General features: G+C 55.9%; 1 protein-coding gene across 8 annotated transcripts in view; it reads right to left on the bottom strand.

Moving 5' to 3' along the window:
* Positions 1-392: 392 nt before the first annotated feature.
* The window catches only part of PLEKHA5 (pleckstrin homology domain containing A5), a 163,391-nt gene continuing 140,901 nt past the window's right edge, over positions 393-22,882 (bottom strand). For 7 of the 8 annotated variants that reach the window (XM_075343452.1, XM_075343453.1, XM_075343455.1 and 4 more), the window contains 8 exons: positions 19,263-19,383; positions 19,068-19,183; positions 18,526-18,735; positions 18,303-18,449; positions 16,593-16,684; positions 16,284-16,429; positions 16,073-16,187; positions 393-681 (listed from right to left, as the gene is read on the bottom strand). In XM_075343452.1, coding sequence (XP_075199567.1) covers positions 16,093-16,187; positions 16,284-16,429; positions 16,593-16,684; positions 18,303-18,449; positions 18,526-18,735; positions 19,068-19,183; positions 19,263-19,383 — 927 coding nt within the window. In that variant the 3' untranslated portion in view covers positions 393-681; positions 16,073-16,092. Of the gene's footprint in view, positions 682-16,072; positions 16,188-16,283; positions 16,430-16,592; positions 16,685-18,302; positions 18,450-18,525; positions 18,736-19,067; positions 19,184-19,262; positions 19,384-22,882 lie in introns of those variants that run through there. The other variant, XR_012752955.1, reaches the window with a different exon arrangement.

Raw genomic sequence — 22,882 nt, 5'->3', positions numbered from 1 at the left:
GCTTTACTTGGCGTCACAATACAGTGTGGCGAGAGGAGATGTCCACGATTTCCTGTCTGGAGGTGGCGACTGTGCTGACCTAACGAGGGGCATCAGCGGTGCGAGCAGAATGACTACAGCACAGCACCACTACAGCACAGCACCACTACAGCACAGCACCACTACAGCACAGCACCACTACAGCACAGCACCTCCTGGGGGCAGGATCTGATGATGGCCGTAGCTGCTGAGCAGACACACATTACCAAACCTTCAGCTGTGAGCGTGATCAGCCCAGCAATGTGGCATCATCAAAGCAGAATGGAGCTGGTGACCACCGACCACCAGGGGCAGCAGAATGATGATGGTGACGCCCCGCTGCGCCCCCCGCCCCTACAGACTGAGCAGTCGGGTAAACAACGTTGACGTTTATTTGCTAGAAAAGGCGGGGTCGGGCGTCTCATGTACAATGAACATAATTACATTTTTACAGCTCGTTATTGCTGGACGCCCCTGGAAGAATCGCAGAAAACATGGCAGCGGTGAGGAGCGCAGAGGAGAGGAGCGGGGGATGTGCGGAGCCTCCTCCACGCCTCCGCTCTGCCCTCCATGTGCAAGAAGAATGTAGCAGCAAGCGGGAGTCACACGGGGGCGCCGGTCCGGATTTGGTTAAAAACTGTACAGCAACGATCGTCCTCCGACCTGCCAGAAGAGAAAAAGATGAGAAGCATCAGAGCGCCACCGTCACCCCGCTACTACACTGAAGAACCATGAGAGCGCCACCGCCGTATGTCCCCCCACTACTACACTGGAGAACCATGAGAGCGCCACCGCCGTATGTCACCCCGCTACTACACTGAAGAAGCATCAGAGCGCCACCGCCGTATGTCACCCAGCTACTACACTGAAGAGAAGGGAATTTTGTTACTTACCGTAAATTCCTTTTCTTCTAGCTCTTATTGGGAGACCCAGACGATTGGGGTATAGCTACTGCCCTCCGGAGGCCACACAAAGCACTACACCAAAAAGTGCAAGGCCCCTCCCCTTCTGGCTATACCCCCCCGTGGTATCACGGGTTCTCCAGTTTTAGTGCCAAAGCAAGAAGGAGGAAGCCAATAACTGGTTTAAACAAATTAACTCCGAATAACGTCGGAGAACTGAAAAACCGTTCAACATGAACAACATGTGTACCCGCAAACAACAAAAAAATCCCGAAGGACAACAGGGCGGGTGCTGGGTCTCCCAATAAGAGCTAGAAGAAAAGGAATTTACGGTAAGTAACAAAATTCCCTTCTTCTTCAGCGCTCTATTGGGAGACCCAGACGATTGGGACGTCCAAAAGCTGTCCCTGGGTGGGTAAAGAGATACCTCATGTTAGAGCTGCAAAACAGCCCTCCCCTACGGGGGTGTCACTGCCGCCTGCAGGACTCTTCTACCTAAGCTGGCATCCGCCGAAGCATAGGTATGCACCTGATAATGCTTGGTGAAAGTGTGCAGACTCGACCAGGTAGCTGCCTGGCACACCTGTTGAGCCGAAGCCTGGTGTCGCAAAGCCCAGGACGCACCCACAGCTTTGGTTGAGTGGGCTTTCAGCCCTGAAGGAACCGGAAGCCCAGCAGAACGGTAGGCTTCCAGAATTGGTTCTTTGATCCATCGAGCCAGGGTGGCTTTAGAAGCCTGCGACCCCTTGCGCTGGCCAGCGACAAGGACAAAAAGTGCATCTGAACGGCGGATAGGCGCCGTGCGAGAAATATAGATTCTGAGTGCTCTCACCAGATCTAGCAAACGTAAGTCCTTTTCATACCGGTGAACCGGCTGAGGACAAAAGGAAGGCAAGGATATATCCTGATTAAGATGAAACGAGGATACGACCTTAGGGAGAAACTCCGGAATGGGGCGCAGCACTACCTTGTCCTGGTGGAACACCAGGAAGGGAGCCTTGGATGACAGAGCTGCCAGCTCAGACACTCGCCGAAGCGATGTGATCGCAACAAGAAACGCCACTTTCTGTGACAGGCGAGAAAAGGAAACGTCCTTTAGAGGCTCGAAGGGCGGCTTTTGCAGAGCAACTAGTACTCTGTTCAGATCCCATGGATCTAACGGCCGCTTGTACGGGGGCACAATATGACAGACCCCCTGTAGGAACGTGCGCACCTTAGGAAGACGTGCTAGACGCTTCTGAAAAAACACAGATAGTGCCGAGACTTGCCCTTTAAGGGAGCTGAGCGACAAGCCCTTTTCCAACCCCGATTGCAGGAAGGAAAGAAAGGTGGGCAATGCAAATGGCCAAGGGGATACTCTCTGTGCAGAGCACCAGGATAAGAAAATCTTCCACGTTCTGTGGTAGATCTTAGCAGACGTTGACTTCCTAGCTTGTCTCATTGTGGCTACGACTCCTTGAGATAATCCTGCGGACGCTAGGATCCAGGACTCAATGGCCACACAGTCAGGTTCAGGGCCGCAGAATTCTGATGGAAAAACGGCCCTTGGGACAGTAAGTCTGGTCGGTCTGGCAGTGACCACGGTCGACCGACCGTGAGATGCCACAGATCCGGATACCACGATCTCCTCGGCCAGTCTGGGGCGACGAGTATGACGCGGCTGCAATCGGATCTGATCTTGCGTAACACTCTGGGCAAGAGTGCCAGAGGTGGGAAGACGTATGGGAGCCGGAACTGCGACCAATCTTGAACTAATGCGTCTGCCGCCAGAGCTCTTTGATCGCGCGACCTCGCCATGAATGCCGGGACCTTGTTGTTGTGCCGGGACGCCATTAGGTCGACGTCCGGCACTCCCCATCGGCGACAGATTTCCTGAAACACGTCCGGGTGAAGGGACCACTCCCCTGCGTCCATGCCCTGGCGACTGAGGAAGTCTGCTTCCCAATTTTCTACGCCTGGGATGTGAACCGCGGATATGGTGGATGCTGTGTCCTCCACCCACATTAGAATGCGCCGGACTTCTTGGAATGCTTGCCGACTGCGCGCCCCTCCTTGGTGGTTGATGTATGCCACGGCTGTGGAGTTGTCCGACTGGATTCGGATCTGCTTTCCTTCCAGCCACTGTTGGAAGGCCAGTAGGGCAAGATACACTGCCCTGATTTCCAGAACATTGATCTGAAGGGTGGACTCCTGCGGAGTCCACGTCCCCTGGGCCCTGTGGTGGAGAAACACTGCTCCCCACCCTGACAGACTCGCATCTGTCGTGACCACTGCCCAGGATGGGGGCAGGAAGGATCTTCCCTGAGACAATGAGGTGGGAAGGAGCCACCATTGTAGAGAGTCCTTGGCCGTCTGGGAAAGAGAGACTTTCCTGTCCAGGGACGTTGACTTCCCGTCCCATTGGCGGAGAATGTCCCATTGAAGTGGGCGCAGATGAAACTGCGCAAAGGGAACTGCTTCCATGGCTGCCACCATCTTCCCGAGGAAGTGCATGAGGCGCCGTAAGGGGTGCGACTGGCCTTGAAGGAGGGATTGCACCCCTGTCTGTAGGGACCGCTGCTTGTTCAGCGGAAGCTTCACTCTCGCTGCTCGAGTATGAAACTCCATGCCAAGATACGTTAGCGACTGTGACGGTGACAGATTCGACTTTGGAAAGTTGATGATCCATCCGAACGTCTGTAGAGTCTCCAGCGTAGCATGTAGACTGAGTTTGCATGCCTCTTGAGATGGTGCCTTGACAAGTAGATCGTCTAGGTAAGGGATCACCGAGTGTCCCTGAGAGTGCAAGACTGCTACCACCGCCGCCATGACCTTGGTGAAGACCCGGGCTGTCGCCAGACCGAATGGCAGAGCTACGAACTGAAGATGGTCGTTTCCTATCACAAAACGTAGAAAACGTTGATGTTCTGTAGCAATTGGCACGTGGAGATAAGCATCTTTGATGTCTATTGAGGCAAGGAAGTCTCCTTGAGACATTGAGGCAACGACAGAGCAGAGGGTTTCCATCCGGAACCGTCTGGCGTGCACATGTTTGTTGAGCAGCTTTAGATCCAGAACAGGACGGAACGAGCCGTCCTTTTTTGGAACCACAAACCCTCTTTCACTTGTAAAGCGCCATGGAATAAATGGCGCTATAATAATAAGAAGGGAATTTTGTTACTTACCGTAAATTCCTTTTCTTCTAGCTCTTATTGGGAGACCCAGACGATTGGGGTATAGCTACTGCCCTCTGGAGGCCACACAAAGCACTACATTAAAAGTGCAAGGCCCCTCCCCCTCTGGCTATACCCCCCCCGTGGTATCACGGGTTCTCCAGTTTTAGTGCCAAAGCAAGAAGGAGGAAGCCAATAACTGGTTTAAACAAATTAACTCCGAATAACATCGGAGAACTGAAAAACCGTTCAACATGAACAACATGTGTACCCGCAAACAACAAAAAAACATCCAGAAGGACAACAGGGCGGGTGCTGGGTCTCCCAATAAGAGCTAGAAGAAAAGGAATTTACGGTAAGTAACAAAATTCCCTTCTTCTTCAGCGCTCTATTGGGAGACCCAGACGATTGGGACGTCCAAAAGCTGTCCCTGGGTGGGTAAAGAAATACCTCATGTTAGAGCTGCAAAACAGCCCTCCCCTACGGGGGTGTCACTGCCGCCTGCAGGACTCTTCTACCTAAGCTGGCATCCGCCGAAGCATAGGTATGCACCTGATAATGCTTGGTGAAAGTGTGCAGACTGGACCAGGTAGCTGCCTGGCACACCTGTTGAGCCGAAGCCTGGTGACGTAATGCCCAGGACGCACCCACGGCTCTGGTTGAGTGGGCTTTTAGCCCTGAAGGAACCGGAAGCCCCGCAGAACGGTAGGCCTCTAGAATTGGTTCTTTAATCCATCGAGCCAGGGTGGCTTTAGAAGCCTGCAACCCCTTGCGCGGACCAGCGACAAGGACAAAAAGTGCATAAACACGGCGCATGGGCGCCGTGCGGGAAATGTAGATTCTGAGTGCTCTCACCAGATCTAGCAAACGTAAGTCCTTTTCATACCGGTGAACCGGATGAGGACAAAACGAAGGCAAGGATATATCCTGATTAAGATGAAAAGAGGATACGACTTTAGGGAGAAACTCCGGAATAGGGCGCAGCACTACCTTGTCCTGGTGGAACACCAGGAAGGGAGCCTTGGATGACAGAGCTGCCAGCTCAGACACTCGCCGAAGCGATGTGATCGCAACAAGAAACGCCACTTTCTGTGACAGCCGAGAAAAGGAAACTTCCTTCAGAGGCTCGAAGGGCGGCTTCTGGAGAGCAACTAGTACCCTGTTCAGATCCCATGGATCTAACGGCCGCTTGTACGGGGGCACAATATGACAGACCCCCTGCAGGAACGTGCGCACCTTAGAAAGACGTGCTAGACGCTTCTGAAAAAACACGGATAGTGCCGAAACTTGCCCTTTAAGGGAGCTGAGCGACAAGCCCTTTTCTAACCCCGATTGCAGGAAGGAAAGAAACTTGGGCAATGCAAATGGCCAGGGAGACACTCCCTGAGCAGAGCACCAGGATAAGAAAATCTTCCACGTTCTGTGGTAGATCTTAGCCGAATTCGACTTTCTAGCTTGTCTCATTGTGGCAACGACTCCTTGAGATAATCCTGCAGATGCTAGGATCCAGGACTCAATGGCCACACAGTCAGGTTCAGGGCCGCAGAATTCTGATGGAAAAACGGCCCTTGGGACAGTAAGTCTGGTCGGTCTGGCAGTGACCACGGTCGACCGATCGTGAGATGCCACAGATCCGGATACCACGACCTCCTCGGCCAGTCTGGAGCGACGAGTATGATGCGGCTGCACTCGGATCTGATCTTGCGTAGCACTCTGGGCAAGAGCGCCAGAGGCGGAAACACGTATGGGAGCTGAAACTGCGACCAATCTTGAACCAAGGCGTCTGCCGCCAGAGCTCTTTGATCGCGCGACCTCGCCATGAATGCCGGGACCTTGTTGTTGTGCTGGGATGCCATTAGGTCGACGTCCGGCACTCCCCAGCGGCGACAGATTTCCTGAAACACGTCCGGGTGAAGGGACCATTCCCCTGCGTCCATGCCCTGGCGACTGAGGAAGTCTGCTTCCCAGTTTTCTACGCCTGGGATGTGAACCGCGGATATGGTGGATGCTCTGTCCTCCACCCACATTAGAATGCGCCGGACTTCTTGGAAGGCTTGCCGACTGCGCGTCCCTCCTTGGTGGTTGATGTATGCCACCGCTGTGGAGTTGTCCGATTGGATTCGGATCTGCTTTCCTTCCAGCCACTGTTGGAAGGCCAGTAGAGCAAGATACACTGCTCTGATCTCCAGAACATTGATCTGAAGGGTGGACTCCTGCGGAGTCCACGTCCCCTGAGCCCTGTGGTGGAGAAATACTGCTCCCCACCCTGACAGACTCGCATCTGTCGTGACTACTGCCCAGGATGGGGGCAGGAAGGATCTTCCCTGAGACAATGAGGTGGGAAGGAGCCACCATTGTAGGGAGTCCTTGGCCGTCTGGGAAAGCGAGACTTTCCTGTCCAGGGACGTTGACTTCCCGTCCCATTGGCGGAGAATGTCCCATTGAAGTGGGCGCAGATGAAACTGCGCAAAGGGAACTGCTTCCATGGCTGCCACCATCTTCCCTAGGAAATGCATGAGGCGCCGCAAGGGATGCAACTGGCCCTGCAGAAGAGATTGCACCCCTGTCTGTAGTGACCGCTGCTTGTTCAGCGGAAGCTTCACTATCGCTGCTAGAGTATGAAACTCCATGCCAAGATACGTTAGTGATTGAGTCGGTGATAGGATCGACTTTGGAAAGTTGATGATCCATCCGAAAGACTGTAGGGTCTCCAGCGTAGCATTCAGGCTGTGCTGACATGCCTCTTGAGAGGGAGCTTTGACCAATAAATCGTCTAGGTAAGGGATCACCGAGTGTCCCTGAGAGTGCAAGACTGCTACCACCGCCGCCATGACCTTGGTGAAGACCCGTGGGGCTGTTGCCAGACCAAATGGCAGAGCTACGAACTGAAAATGGTCGTCTCCTATCACAAAACGTAGAAAACGTTGATGTTCTGTAGCAATTGGCACGTGGAGATAAGCATCTTTGATGTCTATTGAGGCAAGGAAGTCTCCTCTGGACATTGAGGCAATGACAGAACGCAGGGTTTCCATCCGGAACTTCCTGGCGTGCACATGTTTGTTGAGCCGTTTTAGGTCCAGAACAGGACGGAACGAGCCGTCCTTTTTTGGAACCACAAAGAGATTGGAGTAAAACCCTTGCCCTTGTTCCTGAGGAGGGACTGGGATCACCACTCCTTCCGCTCTTAGGGAGCCCACCGCCTGCAGCAGAGCATCTGCTCGGTCTGGATGTGGGGAGGTTCTGAAGAACCGAGCTGGAGGACGAGAATTGAACTCGATTCTGTACCCGCGAGACAAAATGTCCGTCACCCACCGGTCTTTGACCTGTGACATCCAAATGCCGGAAAAGCGGGAGAGCCTGCCCCCGACCGGCGATGCGGAGGGAGGGGGCTGGAAGTCATGAGGTAGCCGCTTTGGAAGCGGTACCTCCATTTGCTTTCTTGGGGCGCGTGTGAGCCCGCCACGAATCTGAGTTTCTTTGCGTCCTCTGAGTCCCTTTGGACGAGGTAAATGGTGTCTTGCCCGAACCTCGAAAGGACTGAAACCTCTGCTGCCACTTTTTCTGCTGAGGTTTGGTTGTTCTGGGTTGTGGTAAAGAGGAGTCTTTACCCTTAGACTGCTTAATGATATCAGCCAATGGCTCGCCAAACAGTCTATCTCTAGATAAAGGCAAACTGGTTAAACATTTTTTGGAACCAGCATCTGCTTTCCAGTCCTTTAACCACAAGGCTCTGCGCAAAACTACCGAATTGGCGGACGCCATTGAGGTGCGACTGGTAGATTCTAGGACCGCATTGATAGCGTAAGACGCAAACGCCGACATCTGCGTGGTAAGATGCGCCACTTGCGGCACTGTTGGATGTATGATAGCATCCACTTTTGCTAAGCCAGCTGAAATAGCCTGGAGTGCCCATACGGCTGCGAATGCCGGAGCAAACGACGCGCCGATAGCTTCATAGACAGATTTTAACCAAAGGTCCATCTGTCTGTCATTGGCATCTTTAAGTGAAGCGCCATCCTCCACTGCAACTATGGACCTAGCTGCGAGTTTGGAAATCGGGGGGTCTACCTTTGGACACTGTGTCCAGCGCTTGACCACCTCAGGGGGGAAAGGGAAACGCGTATCTTTAGATCGTTTAGAGAAACGGCTTTCTGGGTGAGCGTCGTGCTTCTGGATTGATTCTCTGAAGTCAGAGTGATCTAACAAAGCACTCAATTTACGCTTGGGATAAAGGAAACGAAACTTCTCCTGCTCCGCAGCCGCCTCTTCTGCTGAAGGGGCTGGGGGAGAAATATCCAACAGTCTATTGATGGCTGAGATAAGCTCGTTTACCATGGCATCCCCATCAGGGGTATCCAGGTTGAGAGGGGTTCCAGGAATGGATTCCTGATCACTCTCATCAGACACATCACAGGGAGACTGATTGCGCTGAGACCCTGAGCAGTGTGAAGACGTCGAGGGTCTTTCCCAGCGAGCTCGCTTAGGGTGGCTGGGGCTATCATCTGAGTCATAATCCTCGGCCTGTGAAGCCGGGGACCCCCCTGTGGGCTGGATTAATTCCAAGTGAGGGGGACCTGAGGACAGAGGCCTCGCCGTGCCCAAAGACTGAGCCCCATGCATAGATTGCAAGGTTTCAAGGATTTTTGCCATAGAGACAGACATATCAGCAAAAACTGCAAAGTCTGTCCCTTTCACCGGGGCAGGACTTACAGGCGTCTCAGCCTGGGTCACTCTCCCTCCTGACTCCGGCTGGCGAAGCAGCACCGGGTCGGAGCATTGCACACAATGGGGGTCATCGGAGCCTGCTGGTAGATTAGCCCGACATGCAGCACACGCAGTATACACAGCCCTAGCCTTGGCAGGCTTGCGTTTTGAGGATGGCATGTTGTTGCTTCCACAGAGTGATCTGGGAGATGCAGCCAGAAGCGACCTTACAGTGCAAGAAATACAATATCTCTATATCCTACACAGTACACCGATACACCGTGAGGCACTAGAGGGACCAGCACAGAAAAATCGCTTACCGCCCGCTTAAAAAGCGGGTGTGTGGTCGCCAGATAGCCCCTAGTCCAGGTCTCCCAGAGCCTTGCGTCCTTCCTCCAGCCAGACTGCATGTAATGGCTGCCGGCGTCCTGAGAGAGAAGGGGGGCGGGCCCTGGGCGTTCCTGGCTAAGAGCGGGAAGCCTGCTTCCCTCTGTGCCTAGTGTGAGGGCTGGAGCATGTAAATCAGGCTCCAGCCCTCGTCGCTGCTAGCGAACAGCGTCTCTCCCCTACCCTGAATGACAGGGTGGGGGCGGGAACGAATCGGAGCTGCCGGCGTCCTAGGCCCAAAAAGCCGGGGACTCAATTTATAACCGCCGCCGCCGTAAAAACGCGGACGGCGGATCCCCGGCGCACCACAAGTCACAGCAGCGCCGCCCGGTCCAGAGGGGGTCGGCGCTGCGTTCCCATACACAAACAATCCCCCAGTAATCTGTAGGGACACTAGCTCCAACGTTGCGGTCCCCGGCGCACTACAACACCCAGCCAGCCCGGAGTGTGTCTGTGCCTGCCGGGGACACAGAGTACCTGTATGATGCAGGGCCTGTCCCTGATCGTACTCCTGCTCCGTCTCCATCAGGTTCTAATGGGTCTGTGGATGGAGCCCGGCGTCAGAGCTGAGAGGCCGGCAGGATCCCACTTCCACAGAGCCCTACCAGGGGATGTGCAAGGAAAACAGCATGTCAGGCTCCAGCCCTGTACCAGCAATAGGTACCTCAACCTTACAACACCATCCAGGGGTGAGAAGGGAGCATGCTGGGGACACTATATGTGTCCTCTTTTCTTCCATCCGAAATAGTCAGCAGCTACTGCTGACTAAAATCTGTGGAGCTATGCATGGAATGTCTGACCTCCTTCGCACACAAAGCTAAAACTGGAGAACCCGTGATACCACGGGGGGGGTATAGCCAGAGGGGGAGGGGCCTTGCACTTTTAATGTAGTGCTTTGTGTGGCCTCCAGAGGGCAGTAGCTATACCCCAATCGTCTGGGTCTCCCAATAGAGCGCTGAAGAAATAATAATAATAATAATAATAATAATTGGAGTAAAACCCTCGCCCTTGTTCCTGAGGCGGTACAGGAACCACTACTCCTTCCGCTCTTAGGGAGTCCACCGCCTGCAGCAGGGCATCTGCTCGGTCTGGATGTGGGGAGGTTCTGAAGAACCGAGCTGGAGGACGAGAACTGAACTCGATTCTGTACCCGCGAGACAAAATGTTTGTCACCCACCGGTCTTTGACCTGTGACATCCAAATGTCGGAAAAGCGGGAGAGCCTGCCCCCGACCGGAGATGCGGAGGGGGGGGGCTGGAAGTCATGAGGTAGCCGCTTTGGAAGCGGTTCCTCCATTTGCTTTCTTGGGGCGTGCGTGAGCCCGCCAGGAATCTGAGACTCTTTGCGTCCTCTGAGTCCCTTTGGACGAGGAGAATTGTGTCTTGCCCGAACCTCGAAAGGACTGAAACCTCTGCTGCCATTTTTTCTGCTGAGGTTTGCTTGATCTGGGCTGGGGTAAGGAAGAGTCTTTACCCTTGGACTGTTTAATGATGTCAGCCAATGGCTCGCCAAACAGTCTATCTCTAGATAAAGGCAAGCTGGTTAAACATTTTTTGGAACCAGCATCTGCTTTCCAGTCCTTTAACCACAAGGCTCTGCGCAAAACTACCGAATTGGCGGACGCCATTGAGGTGCGGCTGGTAGATTCTAGGACCGCATTGATAGCGTAAGACGCAAACGCAGACATCTGCGAGGTAAGGGACGCCACTTGCGGCACCGCTGGATGTATGATAGCATCCACTTTTGCTAAACCAGCTGAAATAGCTTGGAGTGCCCATACGGCTGCGAATGCTGGAGCAAACGACGCGCCGATAGCTTCATAGACAGATTTTAACCAAAGGTCCATCTGTCTGTCATTGGCATCCTTAAGTGAAGCGCCATCCTCCACTGCAACTATGGATCTAGCTGCAAGTTTGGAAATCGGGGGGTCTACTTTTGGACACTGGGTCCAGCGCTTGACCACATCAGGGGGGAAAGGAAAACGTGTATCCTTAGAACGTTTAGAGAAACGCCTTTCTGGATGAGCGTCGTGTTTCTGGATTGACTCTCTGAAGTCAGAGTGATCCAAGAAAGCACTCAATTTACGCTTGGGATAGAGGAAACGAAACTTCTCCTGCTCTGCAGCTGCCTCCTCTGCAGAAGGAGCTGGGGGAGAAATATCCAACAGTCTATTGATGGCTGAGATAAGCTCGTTTACCATGGCGTCCCCATCCGGGGTATCCAGATTGAGAGGGGTTCCAGGATAAGACTCCTGATCACTCTCATCAGACACATCACAGGGCGACTGATTGCGCTGAGACCCTGAGCAGTGTGATGACGTTGAGGGTCTTTCCCAGCGAGCTCGCTTAGGGTGGCTGGGGCTATCATCTGAGTCATAATACTCAGCCTGGGAAGCCGGGGACCCCCTTGCAGTCTGGATTAATTCCAACTGAGGGGGATTAGAGGACAGAGACCTCGCCGTGTCCATAGACTGAGCCCCAGGCATGGATTGCAAAGTTTCAAGGATTTTTGCCATAGTCACAGACATATTATCAGCAAAAACTGCAAAGTCTGTCCCTGACACCGGGGCAGGACTTACAAGCGTCTCAGCCTGGGTCACTACCCCTCCGGACTCCGGCTGGCGAAGCAGCACCGGATCTGAGCATTGCACACAATGGGGGTCTTTGGAACCTGCTGGTAGAGCAGCCCCACATGCAGCACACGCAGTGTACACAGCCCTAGCCTTGGCAGCCTTGCGTTTTGTGGATGACATGTTGCTGCCTCCTCAGAGCGATCTGGGTATACAGCCAGGAAGCGACCTCACAGTGCAAGAAATCAATAAATATATATATCTGGTGACACAGTACACCAATGCACACTGAGGCACTAGAGGGGCCAGCTGAAATGCCGCTTACCGCCCGCTTAAGAGCGGGTGTGTGGTCTCCAAAAGCCCCCTAGTCCAGGTCTCCCAGAGCCTTGCGTCCTTCCTCTAGCCAGACTGCATGTAATGGCTGCCGGCGTCCTGGGAGAGGAGGGGGGGCGGGCCCTGGGCGTTCCTGACTAAGAGCGGGAAGCCTGCTTCCCTCTGTGCCTAGTGAGAGGGCTGGAGCATGTAAATCAGGCTCCAGCCCTCGTCGCTGCTGCGAAACAGCGTCTCTCCCCTACCCTGATTGACAGGGTGGGGGCGGGAACGAAGCGGAGCTAGGCCGCAAAAGCCGGGGACTGGATTTATAAACGCCGCCGCCGTAAAAGCGCGGTCGGCGTGTCCCCGGCGCACTACAAGTCACAGCAGCGCCGCCGGTCCAGTGGGGGTCGGCGCTGCGTTCCTACAACACAAAAGTCCCCCAGTAAACTGCAGGAACACCAACTCAATCGTTACGGTCCCCGGCGCACTACAACACCCAGCCAGCCCGGAGTGTGTCTGTGCCTGCCGGGGACACAGAGTACCTGTATGATGCAGGGCCTTGTCCCTGATTGTACTCCTGCTCCGTATCCATCAGGTGCTATGGGTCTGTGGATGGAGCCCGGCGTCAGAGCTTAGAGGCCGGCAGGATCCCACTTCCACAGAGCCCTACAAGGGGATGTGGAAGGAAAACAGCATGTGGGGCTCCAGCCCCTGTACCAGCAATAGGTACCTCAACCTTACAACACCATCCACGGGTGAGAAGGGAGCATGCTGGGGGCCCTATATGGGCCCTCTTTTCTTCCATCCGAAATAGTCAGCAGCTACTGCTGACTAAAATCTGTGGAGCCATGCATGGATGTCTGACCTCCTTCGCACAAAGCTTGAAAACTGGAGAACCCGTGATACCACGGGGGGGTATAGCCAGAAGGGGAGGGGCCTTGCACTTTTTGGTGTAGTGCTTTGTGTGGCCTCCGGAGGGCAGTAGCTATACCCCAATCGTCTGGGTCTCCCAATAGAGCGCTGAAGAAAGCATCAGAGCGCCACCGCCGTATGTCACCCCGCTACTACACTGAAGAACCATGAGAGCGCCACCGCCGTATGTCACCCCGCTACTACACTGAAGAACCATGAGAGCGCCACCGCCGTATGTCACCCCGCTACTACACTGAAGAAGCATCAGAGCGCCACCGCCGTATGTCACCCCGCTACTACACTGAAGAAGCATCAGAGCGCCACCGCCGTATGTCACCCCGCTACTACACTGAAGAACCATGAGAGCGCCACCGCCGTATGTCACCCCGCTACTACACTGAAGAACCATGAGAGCGCCACCGCCGTATGTCACCCCGCTACTACACTGAAGAAGCATCAGAGCGCCACCACCGTATGTCACCCCGCTACTACACTGAAGAACCATGAGCGCCACCGCCGTATGTCACCCCGCTACTACACTGGAGAACCATGAGAGCGCCACCGCCGTATGTCACCCCGCTACTACACTGGAGAAGCATCAGAGCGCCACCGCCGTATGTCACCCCGCTACTACACTGAAGAAGCATCAGAGCGCCACCGCCGTATGTCACCCCGCTACTACACTGAAGAAGCATCAGAGCGCCACCGCTGTATGTCACCCCGCTACTACACTGAAGAACCATGAGAGCGCCACCGCCGTATGTCACCCCGCTACTACACTGAAGAACCATGAGAGCGCCACCGCCGTATGTCACCCCGCTACTACACTGAAGAAGCATCAGAGCGCCACCACCGTATGTCACCCCGCTACTACACTGAAGAACCATGAGAGCGCCACCGCCGTATGTCACCCCGCTACTACACTGGAGAACCATGAGAGCGCCACCGCCGTATGTCACCCCGCTACTACACTGGAGAAGCATCAGAGCGCCACCGCCGTATGTCACCCCGCTACTACACTGAAGAAGCATCAGAGCGCCACCGCCGTATGTCACCCCGCTACTACACTGAAGAAGCATCAGAGCGCCACCGCCCTATGTCACCCCGCTACTACACTGAAGAAGCATCAGAGCGCCACCGCCGTATGTCACCCCGCTACTACACTGGAGAACCATGAGAGCGCCACCGCCGTATGTCACCCCGCTACTACACTGAAGAACCATGAGAGCGCCACCGCTGTATGTCACCCCGCTATTACACTGGAGAAGCATCAGAGCGCCATCGCCGTATGTCACCCCGCTACTACACTGGAGAAGCATCAGAGCGCCACCGCCGTATGTCACCCCGCTACTACACTGGAGAAGCATCAGAGCGCCACTCCCGACCGCCATCCCCACTACTGCACTGTCTGTAGAGCTGAGGGTCTGTCACAATGTATCAGTGTGCGGAGAATCTACACCGTATACAAGTGAAGCAAACCCTCAGCTGTGCACAAAGCAGCTGTAAACGCTGCCATCCCACCTCCGCTGTGCCACGCCAGGAGTGAACCACACTACCCAACGGGTGGGAGATAATGTAATCCAGTGGGGTGGAGCTTATTAGTGTGGGCAGTTACTAGAGAAGACTCCACCCCAGTGCACGTCATCAGATGGGCGGAGCTTATTACTGAGGGCAGTTATTAGGAGACTCCGCCCCAGTGCACGTATGAGGTCATCAGATGGGGCGGAGCTTCTTACTGAGGGCAGTTATTAGGAGACTCCACCCAAGTGCACTGATGTCATCAGATGGGGCGGTGCTTCTTACTGAGGGCAGTTATTAGGAGACTCCACCCCAGTGCACTGATGTCATCAGATGGGGCGGAGCTTATTACTGTGGGCAGTTATTAGGAGACTCTGCTCCAGTGCACGTATGAGGTCATCAGATGGGGCGGAGCTTCTTACTGTGGGCAGTTAGGAGACTCCACCTCAGTGCACTGATGTCATCAGATGGGGCAGAGCTTATTACTGAGGGCAGTTATTAGGAGAGTCCACCCCAGTGCACTGATGTCATCAGATGGGGCGGAGCTTCTTACTTAGGGCAGTTATTAGGAGACTCCACCCCAGTGCACTTATGAGGTCATCAGATGGGGCGGTGCTTCTTACTGAGGGCAGTTATTAGGAGACTCCGCCCCAGTGCACTTATGAGGTCATCAGATGGGGCAGTGCTTCTTACTGAGGGCAGTTATTAGGAGACTCCACCCCAGTGCACTGATGTCATCAGATGGGGCGGAGCTTATTACTGTGGGCAGCTATTAGGAGACTCTGCTCCAGTGCACGTATGAGGTCATCAGATGGGGCAGTGCTTCTTACTGAGGGCAGTTATTAGGAGACTCCACCCCAGTGCACTGATGTCATCAGATGGGGCGGAGCTTCTTACTGAAGGCAGTTATTAGGAGACTCTGCTCCAGTGCACGTATGAGGTCATCAGATGGGGCAGTGCTTCTTACTGAGGGCAGTTATTAGGAGACTCCACCCCAGTGCACTGATGACATCAGATGGGGCGGAGCTTATTACTGTGGGCAGCTATTAGGAGACTCTGCTCTAGTGCACGTATGAGGTCATCAGATGGGGCGGAGCTTCTTACTGTGGGCAGTTAGGAGACTCCACCTCAGTGCACTGATGTCATCAGATGGGGCGGAGCTTCTTACTGAGGGCAGTTATTAGGAGACTCCACCCCAGTGCACTTATGAGGTCATCAGATGGGGCAGTGCTTCTTACTGAGGGCAGTTATTAGGAGACTCCACCCCAGTGCACTGATGTCATCAGATGGGGCGGAGCTTCTTACTGAAGGCAGTTATTAGGAGACTCTGCTCCAGTGCACGTATGAGGTCATCAGATGGGGCGGAGCTTCTTACTGTGGGCAGTTATTAGGAGACTCCACCCCAGTGCACTGATGATGTCATCAGATGGGGCAGTGCTTCTTACTGAGGGCAGTTATTAGGAGACTCCGCCCCAATGCACGTATGAGGTCATCAGATGGGGCGGAGCTTGTTACTGAGGGCAGTTAGGAGACTCCGCCCCAGTGCACTTATGAGGTCATCAGATGGGGCGGAGCTTGTGAATCAGGACACTCACCAGAGAAGACCTAGTGCCAGCTACACACACATGAAGTGTGAGCCTTCTGTCAGCTGCGGCTGTGTCGGGGGTGCTGGTATCACCTGGGGATCAGGGAGAGAACAAAGACTTCCACCTGAAAGACCAGAGATCCCGTGATCAGGAGCAGAACACACAACTCTGGTAACCCAGCCACCGGAGACGGACTATCAGACCCAGCATGTCCTCCTACCGTCTAACGCAGTCTGTCTCCTCAGAGTGTCCGCAGAGAAGTCGTAGGAGAAAAGGATGCCGCTGCGCTCCGACTCCCGGCCCGGGCTGCCCTCGCATTCACCACTCTCAGGCTTGAGTTTCGGGACTGAGGACAGAACCTGTAAACTGAGAACCAGAACCCCCATTACTCAGGGATAGTCTGGCATGTGTGCACTGGGCGCCTCTCCACGCTGGAGCGCCTCTCCACCCTGGGGCGCCTCGCCACATCGGAGCGCTGCGACCACCCCAGGTGACATTGTGGAGCCGCTGCTCTGGGCTCAGTGCTCACCAGTGTGCACGGGTCTCTGGTGCCAGGTCTTCTGCTCGCTCATCTTTGGCTTCATGTGCAGGAGACTTCTCAGTTGTGACAGCATCTCCTACCTGCAGAGAAAGGACAAGAAGTGTAGAGCATGGCGGCCAGTAGTCACCCTGCTATTTCTCACTATACCCTGCTTTGTGCTGACATTAATTGCACTCACTTTATCAACATTGAATGCCCTACCAAGTCCCCTCCCGTCACCGACTGCTCGCCCCTTGCCCCCTCGTACCACCGACTGCTCGCCCCTTGCCCCCTCGTACCACCGACTGCTCGCCCCTTGCCCCCTCGTACCACCGACTGCTCGCCCCTTGCCCCCTCGTACCACCGACTGCTCCCCCCTTGCCCCCTCGTACCACCGACTGCTCGCCCCCTGCCCCCTCGTACCACCGACTGCTCGCCCCTGCCCCCTCGTACCACCGACTGCTCGCCCCCTGCTCCCTCGTACCACCGACTGCTCGCCCCCTGCTCCCTCGTACCACCGACTGCTCGCCCCCTGCTCCCTCGTACCACCGACTGCTCGCCCCCTGCTCCCTCGTACCATCGACTGCTCGCCCCCTGCTCCCTCGTACCACCGACTGCTCGCCCCCTGCTCCCTCGTACCACCGACTGCTCGCCCCCTGCTCCCTCGTACCACCGACTGCTCGCCCCTTGCTCCCTCGTACCACCGACTGCTCGCCCCTTGCTCCCTCGTACCACCAACTGCTCGCCCCTTGCTCCCTCATACCACCGACTGCTCGCCCCTTGCACCACTGACTGCTCGCCCCTTGCTCCCTCGTACCACCGACTGATCTCCCCTCTTGCTCCCTCGTACCACCGACTGATCTCCCCTCTTGCTCCCTCGTACCACCGACTGCTCGCCTCTTGCTCCCTCGTACCACCAACTGATCTCCCCTCTTGCTCCCTCGTACCACCGACTGATCTCCCCTCAGCCCCTCTCGCCCAGACTGCACGCCCCTAGTCTCCTCTTGCCACTGACTGCTTGCCCCTTGCTCAGTCCTACCACTGACTGCTCGCCCCTTGCTCCCTCCTACCACTGACTGCTCGCCCCTTGCTCCCTCCTACCACTAACTGCTCGCCCCTTGCTCCCTCCTACCACTGACTGCTTGCCCCTTGCTCAGTCCTACCACTGACTGCTCGCCCCTTGCTCCCTCCTACCACTGACTGCTCACCCCTTGCTCCCTCCTACCACTAACTGCTCGCCCCTTGCTCCCTCCTACCACTGACTGCTTGCCCCTTGCTCAGTCCTACCACTGACTGCTTGCCCCTTTCTCCCTCCCTACCACTGACTGCTCGCCCCTTGCTCAGTCCTACCACTGACTGCTCGCCCCTTGCTCCCTCCTACCACTGACTGCTCGCCCCTTGCTCCCTTATATCACTAACTGCTCGCCCCTTGCTCCCTCCCTACCACTGACTGCTTGCCCCTTGCTCAGTCCTACCACTGACTGCTCGCCCCTTGCTCCCTCCTACCACTGACTGCTTGCCCCTTTCTCCCTCCCTACCACTGACTGCTCGCCCCTTGCTCAGTCCTACCACTGACTGCTCGCCCCTTGCTCCCTCCTACCACTGACTGCTCGCCCCTTGCTCCCTCCTACCACTGACTGACTGCCCCTTGCTCAGTCCTACCACTGACTGCTCACCCCTTGCCCCGCACTACCACTCAGTACTCTTAGTTGAGCTCACCTCTTTATCACTGAGTGCTGGAGACACTGGCAGGACTGTGGGCTCCCTGAGTTTGGTGATGGTTGGGGGCGGTGTGTCAGTGCCCTGCTCTTGTACGTTCTCTGTATCTCTTTCGTCACTAGTGGCTTTTTCTTCCTTCTTTCGGAGCTGGAATAGCACAGCTGTGTTATCCTGTGGCTGCAGGTAGTAGTGCGGGTTCAGGGTGAAGATTTATCCCCGTTACCTGCGTCAATTTTAACGAGTTTTCTCTGGAGAAGGAAGGGCTCCGTGACGGGGATTGCTCAGAGGACCCCAAGAGACTGAATCCACGCCTCTTCTCCTTCAGACAGGCGGCCTGATGTCTGCGCATTCTCTCCAGCTGTTCCTCCAGTGTCATCCTTGGTCGTGGACTCTCCATAATGCAGAGATGTTCCACCGCGCTACGCGGCCTCTCCTTTCTCCCAGAGAGAGGAAGACTAGATGTTAATGAGACTGTATGGAGATCCAGGTATCAGAAAACCCATCAGGAGTAGGCACTGTGCCAGAGAAAACCAAGACCAGGCCCACCCCCTCTGTAATAAACCCAAACCTGGCCTCCCGAGTAAGTTCCTCTGGACCACTCATGACGTCAGACTTGGCCCTAGGCTCAAATACGGGCCCCGTGTAATTTACCGTTGCCCTGGCAGATTCCCAGACCATTGCTTTTGACCCCTGCTCTTGGCCCATGGCTTACCCTGGGGACCCCTGCTCTTGACCCCAGACTTGGCCCTCTGCTTACGTACTGACCGATTTGCTATCCGGCTTCTTGCTTTTGCGCAATGTGACGTAGGACGCGATAGTGGTGGACTCCATAGGGGGAGATTTGGTCCTTGGGGGTACAACTCCCACTGGAAAGTGTGAACCTAGAGAACACGAGGACATTACTGATGCCCTATAGGATCGGCACCATAAACACTATGCAGTCACATGAGAGGTGGGAACCTTTACTAGCCGCGGCCTCCATGTCCAGCGTCACCTCGGTCTTCTCTTCACCATTGGACTCATCTACCTCGGCCACTGTGGTCAGCTCGGGCTCGCTCTTGTACAACCTGTAGTCGGGTCCCTGCAACACAGCGAAAATTGGGTTAAACGAACGAGGATGAAGACGAGCGCACTGACAAGAAACTGGTGAGAATGAAGACGAGCGCACTGACAAGAAACGGGTGAGGATGAAGACGAGCGAGGATGAAGACTAGCGCAGTGGCAAGAAACGGGTGAGGATGAAGACGAGCGCAGTGGCAAGAAACGGGTGAGGATGAAGACGAGCGCAGTGGCAATAGACAGGCAAGAATGAATGAAGATGGGTGGAATGAATGACCACGGTGAAGTCATCTGCAGGGAAGACCCCAAATATTGTCCTTCCCATCATAGAGTCTGAAGACCACTGCACCCTCGCCCCGCATTTTCCTCCCTACCACCACCAGATATCATCGTCATCCATGGAGGTCTTAATCCATGAGGATCAATGGTACAAGACCCACAACAAGGAGGTCCCTGCGGGGCGATCAGATGGGAGTGAAGCGACAGGCCCGGGTGGAGGGCACTGTGGGGTGATGAGATGAGGTAATGACAGGCTCGGGTGGAGGGCACTGTGGGAGATGAAATGATGGAGCAACAGGTCCAGGTGGAGGGCACTGCGAGGTGGTGATATGAGATAACGACAGGTTTGGGTGAGGGCACTGCAGGATGGTGAGAAGAGGTAACGACAAGCCCAGGTAGAGGACCCTGTGGTATGATGAGATGAGGAGGAGCAACAGGCCCGGGTGGATGGCACTGTTGGGCAATGAGATGGATGGAGCGACAGTCCTGAGTGGAGGGCACGGTGGGATGATGAGATGAGGAGGAGCGACAGGCCTGAGTGGAGGGCACGGTGGGATGATGAGATGAGGAGGAGTGGCAGGCCTGAGTGGAGGGCACGGTGGGATGATGAGATGAGGAGGAGGGACAGGCCTGAGTGGAGGGCAAGGTGGGATGATGAGATGAGGAGGAGGAACAGGCCTGAGTGGAGGGCATGGTGGGATGATGAGATGAGGAGGAGGGACAGGCCTGAGTGGAGGGCACGGTGGGATGATGAGATGAGGAGGAGGGACAGGCCTGAGTGGATGGCATGGTGGGATGATGAGATGAGGAGGAGGAACAGGCCTGAGTGGAGGGCATGGTGGGATGATGAGATGAGGAGGAGGGACAGGCCTGAGTGGAGGGCACGGTGGGATGATGAGATGAGGAGGAGGGACAGGCCTGAGTGGAGGGCACGGTGGGATGATGAGATGAGGAGGAGGGACAGGCCTGAGTGGAGGGCAAGGTGGGATGATGAGATGAGGAGGAGGGACAGGCCTGAGTGGAGGGCACGGTGGGATGATGAGATGAGGAGGAGGGACAGGCCTGAGTGGAGGGCACGGTGGGATGATGAGATGAGGAGGAGCGACAGGCCTGAGTGGAGGGCACGGTGGGATGATGATATGAGGAGGAGTGACAGGCCTGAGTGGAGGGCACGGTGGGATGATGAGATGAGGAGGAGTGACAGGCCTGAGTGGAGGGCCCGGTGGGATGATGAGATGAGGAGGAGGGACAGGCCTGAGTGGAGGGCACGGTGGGATGATGAGATGAGGAGGAGTGACAGGCCTGAGTGGAGGGCCCGGTGGGATGATGAGATGAGGAGGAGGGACAGGCCTGAGTGGAGGGCACGGTGGGATGATGAGATGAGGAGGAGGGACAGGCCTGAGTGGAGGGCACGGTGGGATGATGAGATGAGGAGGAGGGACAGGCCTGAGTGGAGGGCACGGTGGGATGATGAGATGAGGAGGAGCGACAGTCCTGAGCAGAGGGCATGGTGGGATGATGAGGAGGGACAGGCCTGAGTGGAGGGCATGGTGGGATGATGAGATGAGGAGGAGGGACAGGCCTGATTGGAGGGCATGGTGGGATGATGAGATGAGGAGGAGGGACAGGCCTGAGTGGAGGGCATGGTGGAGCAAGGAGATGGGGAGAAGCGACAGGCATGGGTGGACGGCACTGTTGGGCTATGAGATAGATGGAGCGACAGTCCTGAGTGGAGGGAACTATGGAGCAAGGAGATGAGGAAGAGAGACAGGCCTGCGTGGAGGGCACTGTGGTATGAAGAGATGAAAAGGAGCGACAGGCATGGGTGGATGGCACTGTTGGGCTATGAGATAGATGGAGCGACAGTCCTGAGTGGAGGGAACTATGGGGCAAGGAGATGAGGAAGAGCGACAGGCCTGGGTGGAGGGCACTGTGGTAAGAGGAGATGAAAAGGAGCGACAGGCCTGGGTGGAGGGCACTGTGGGATGATGAGATGAGGAAGAGCGACAGGCCTCGGTGGAGGGCACTGTGGTATAAGGAGATGAAAAGGAGCGACAGGCCTGGGTGGAGGGCACTGTGGGATGATGAGATGAGGAAGAGCGACATTCCCAGGGGGTGATCCCTGTCGGTTGAGGAGATGGGAAGGCGCGACAGGCATGAGTGGAGGGCACTGTGGATCAATGAGATGGGGAGGAGAAAAAGGCCCGGGTGGAGATACCTCTAGGGTGATAAGATGGGGAGGAGCGAAAGGCCTGGGTGGAGGTCCCTGTGGATTGATGAGATGGGGAGGAGAGACAGGCCCGGGTGGAGAACCCTGTGGGATGATGAGATGGGGAGGAGCGACAGGCCCGGGTGGAGGTTCCTGTGGGGTGATGAGATGGGTGGAGCGACAGGCCCGCGTGGAGAACGCTGTGGGGTGTTGAGATGGGGAGGAGCGACAGACCCAGGTGGAGGTCCCTGTGGAGTGATGAGATGGGGAGGAGAGACAGACCCAGGTGGAGGTCCCTGTAGGGTGATGAGATGGGGAGGAGAGCTAGGCCCGGGTGGAGGTCCCTGTGGTGTAATGAGATGGGGGGAAGCGACAGGCCCGGGTGGAGGTTCCTGTGGGGTGATGAGATGGGGTGGAGCGACAGGCCCGGGTGGAGGTCCCTGTGGGGTGATGAGATGGGGAGGGGCGACAGGCCCGGGTGGAGGTTCCTGTGGGGTGATGAGATGGGGAGGAGCGACAGGCCCGGGTGGAGGTTCCTGTGGGGTGATGAGATGGGGTGGAGAGACAGGCCCAGGTGGAGGTCCCTGTGGGGTGATGAGATGGGGAGGAGCGACAGGCCCGGGTGGAGGTTCCTGTGGGGTGATGAGATGGGGTGGAGAGACAGGCCCGGGTAGAGAACCCTGTGGAGTGATGAGATGGGGAGGAGCGACAGGCCTGGGTGGAGAACCCTGTGGAGTGATGAGATGGGAGGAGAGACAGGCCCGGGTAGAGAACCCTGTGGAGTGATGAGATGGGGAGGAGCGACAGGCCCGGGTAGAGAACCCTGTGGAGTGATGAGATGGGGAGGAGCGACAGGCTCGGGTGGAGAACCCTGTGGAGTGATGAGATGGGGAGGAGAGACAGGCCCGGGTAGAGAACCCTGTGGAGTGATGAGATGGGGAGGACCGACAGGCCTGGGTGGAGAACCCTGTGGAGTGATGAGATGGGAGGAGAGACAGGCCCGGGTAGAGAACCCTGTGGAGTGATGAGATGG

Source organism: Anomaloglossus baeobatrachus, chromosome 4, assembly GCF_048569485.1.
Source record: "Anomaloglossus baeobatrachus isolate aAnoBae1 chromosome 4, aAnoBae1.hap1, whole genome shotgun sequence".
Taxonomy (NCBI): Eukaryota; Metazoa; Chordata; class Amphibia; order Anura; family Aromobatidae; genus Anomaloglossus; species Anomaloglossus baeobatrachus.
The sequence above is the reverse complement of the archived record's forward strand: the minus strand, read 5'-3'. Positions and strand labels throughout refer to the sequence as shown.